The sequence below is a fragment of the Capsicum annuum genome, unplaced genomic scaffold (assembly GCF_002878395.1).
Source record: "Capsicum annuum cultivar UCD-10X-F1 unplaced genomic scaffold, UCD10Xv1.1 ctg3585, whole genome shotgun sequence".
In the NCBI taxonomy this organism is placed as follows: Eukaryota; Viridiplantae; Streptophyta; class Magnoliopsida; order Solanales; family Solanaceae; genus Capsicum; species Capsicum annuum.
Window position 1 is genome coordinate 160,350 of NW_025842793.1, and position 2,946 is coordinate 163,295.

The 2,946-nt window shown below is 35.1% G+C and overlaps 1 protein-coding gene across 1 annotated transcript; it reads right to left on the reverse strand.

Annotated features, from left to right (window-relative positions):
- Positions 1-528: 528 nt before the first annotated feature.
- LOC107847149 (acylsugar acyltransferase 3-like) lies at positions 529-1,963 on the reverse strand. Its single transcript, XM_047403200.1, has 2 exons — positions 1,953-1,963; positions 529-1,884 (listed from the first exon to the last, which is right to left on the reverse strand). Exons 1-2 carry the CDS (start codon positions 1,961-1,963, stop codon positions 957-959), a joined length of 939 nt encoding a protein of 312 aa, XP_047259156.1. The 3' UTR covers positions 529-956.
- Between the last annotated feature and the right edge of the window lie 983 nt (positions 1,964-2,946).

A 2,946-nucleotide genomic window follows, 5' to 3' on the forward strand; every position in this document is an offset into this window, starting at 1 on the left:
TTTCAAATCATCTCCTCAGTTTGCTGCATCTTTTTTTTCCCCACTAATTGATGATCCTTTGGCTATACCTATAAATATTGTTGTGCCTGAACCACGACATGTCAAGAATGTACAGTTTCTCATCCTCTAGCTTGGGAAAACTCAAGAATATCGTTGTAACAGATTCAGGAGTTGTACAGAATCCAACTCGTGTTGAAGTTGCCACTGCACTAATCCGAATTCATCTTCATCGAATGTTGACTTTGGATCAAACTTTTCAGCTTTTCAAAATGAAAAAATACATTCAGTTACTTCAGAAATCGTGTCACCTATCTTGTAGATCACGAAAACAATACTGAAACTATCACGAGAAGAGGAAACAGTTAAAATACGTAGAAATCGAAAAAATCACCATCAAAATTATTGCATCAAAACACCACTTATTAAGAAATGAAAAGAGTATATTGATATCATAATATGTGTACACATGGTTTTCTTAGATGTCTTGATGAAAGTGTCACTATGTGAGCCGGGGGTTGAAAATCCCATTCAACTACCTCAGAAATCGGGTCACCTATACATTACCGAAACTATGAGAGAGGAAATAGTTAAAAAAAACGTAGAGATCAAAAAATCGCCATGAGAATTATTACATCAAAACGCCACTTATTAAGAAACGAAAAGAATATATTGATATCCTAATACAAAACGTCATTTATTAAGGAACGAAAAGAGTATATTGATACCATAATATAAATTCACAAGATTTTCTTAGATGTCTTGATGAGAGTGTCACTCCTCCTCCCCGCACTTGAATCATAATACATCGTTTTTTAGATGTCTTCATGAGTGTGACACAATCTTTTACATATGAATGATTAGCTAGATCATATAGAGTACGAAAAAAGATCAAATAGTTGTGTATATATAGAAAATGCTAGTTTATTAGGAAACGGCCTTAAAACTTATTCAGTTGACTAAACAACTGGAGAAGCGAACTGTCGGAGCTCTTTGTTACTCTGAAATATTAACATATCAGCTTCACTCAAAGTGACTAGTACATTTATCCCGTCTCCACTTGGGTTATCTAAGAATAAGAAGTGGTTCTTCATTAAATTTCTAGCTAGGGTCACCCTTACAGGCGTACCCCATCCAAAATCGATCGTATATAACCCAAAATTGCAAAAGCTTGTGCAAGAATAAGCATCAAACATATCCATTTTTATTATGTCTGAACCTTGTTTGACTCTTCCAAGTGCATGTGTGGCTATCTGATTTGTACTCTTATCTTTCAACTCGTCTCGAAGGTGTTGTTTAGCCTTTTGTAGTTCAACAACGTAGTTAGGTAATGTTACCTTATCTTCTGTCATTGTTATTGAACCCAAGAGAAGAAAAGCATTTCCCATTGTGTTGAGTGGAACTGGTGGGCGCAAATTCATTACATGGCTCCATAGAATTGGTTTGAATGCACCCGATTTCTCCATTGACACAGCCACTCCACATTTAAGGAAAAGTGTTGTAGCAACTTCAACACGAGTTGGGTTTTGTACAACTTCTGAATTTTTTGCAGCGATATCCTTGAGTTTTCTCAAGCTAGAGGATGAGAAATTGAACATTCTTGATACATGTCGTTGTGGTTCAGGCTCACAATTAGATATATCTGCAGCCTTATCCATTAGTGGAAAGAGAGAAGATGCATTAAAGTGAGGAGGTGGTTCGAAATCCATCTTTCCAGCTGTAGCAGCCCAATCATTAAGGAATCTAAAGAAACTATATCCATCAGCATCTTGTGTGACAGGGATGCACCGACTGCTATCCCACCACAATTGAAATGGCTTAATTGAACCAGTAGTGGACTTCGGTTCAATGTACAACCCCAAGGCAAATCTTGTGGGAAGACTACATCTACAACATCATTATAAGGATGGTTGAGAATTTCAAACATTGGACGATTGATTCGGACATGTAAATACTCAACACCCATGTCATTACAATCGACATAACTATTATTATCCTTAATTTGTCCCGCAAAGGGATAATAGAGGGATAATACTTTTGAAAGGGAGTTTTCAAGAATGTGTGATATTTGATTTATGTCATAATTTTTAGGTATAGAATAGAAGGAGGCAATTGGGATATAGTAAGGAATATTTGTGTAATCCATCAAACTGAGATTGAGACGTCTAAGTGAAGGAAAAGTGGGGGAGGAAGGCTTAATTATTTTTTTTTCGTGGTTTCCGAGTGTCGCTTTGCGAACCCGATTAGTTGTACCCATTGGGTCCCACTGTTTCAAGGCGGGTCCACCACGGTTAGTTCCACGGGGCCCTGGAAACGCGGCCAGTTTGTAATGCCTCCAGTGGCACTGCTGGGGCTCGAACTGACGACCTGAAGGACTTTGTTCTCAGGCCTTTACCAGCTAAGCTACCCTTCAGGGTTGCTTAATTATCTTTCTAGTCATTTTTGACATATCAAGAATGTTTTTTTTAATGTTTTACCATTAGTATTAATTATTTATTCTTTAAATCATTTTTCAATACCTAATACTAAAATCAATTAATAGAGATAGTATGGTAAAAATAGTCATGTCAATTATTATTTTCTAAATCCACATACCAAGTCGAAATGTGACGAGTGTAAGTGTATTGGGAGAATACCATTCATTATGCAAAACGTTTTTTGAAATGTTAAATATATTATATTCAAATAGTGATATAGTAAAGTTACTTGTATTATTTATTGTTTCTTAAGTTGTGTGTCAAATCAAATGCGGACAAATATTATTGCTTAATGATAATAGTATTTAATAATTAACATGAATAAACTAAACGCATAATAATAATTTATCTCCATATTTTTAAAATTGAACAAATATTTTAGCATGTTGGATAAATAAAGATGGCCGGAAGAAATATTGTTATTTTTTGTATGTCTCTTTGCAGTTAATTAATATATACTACTAAAAACTTA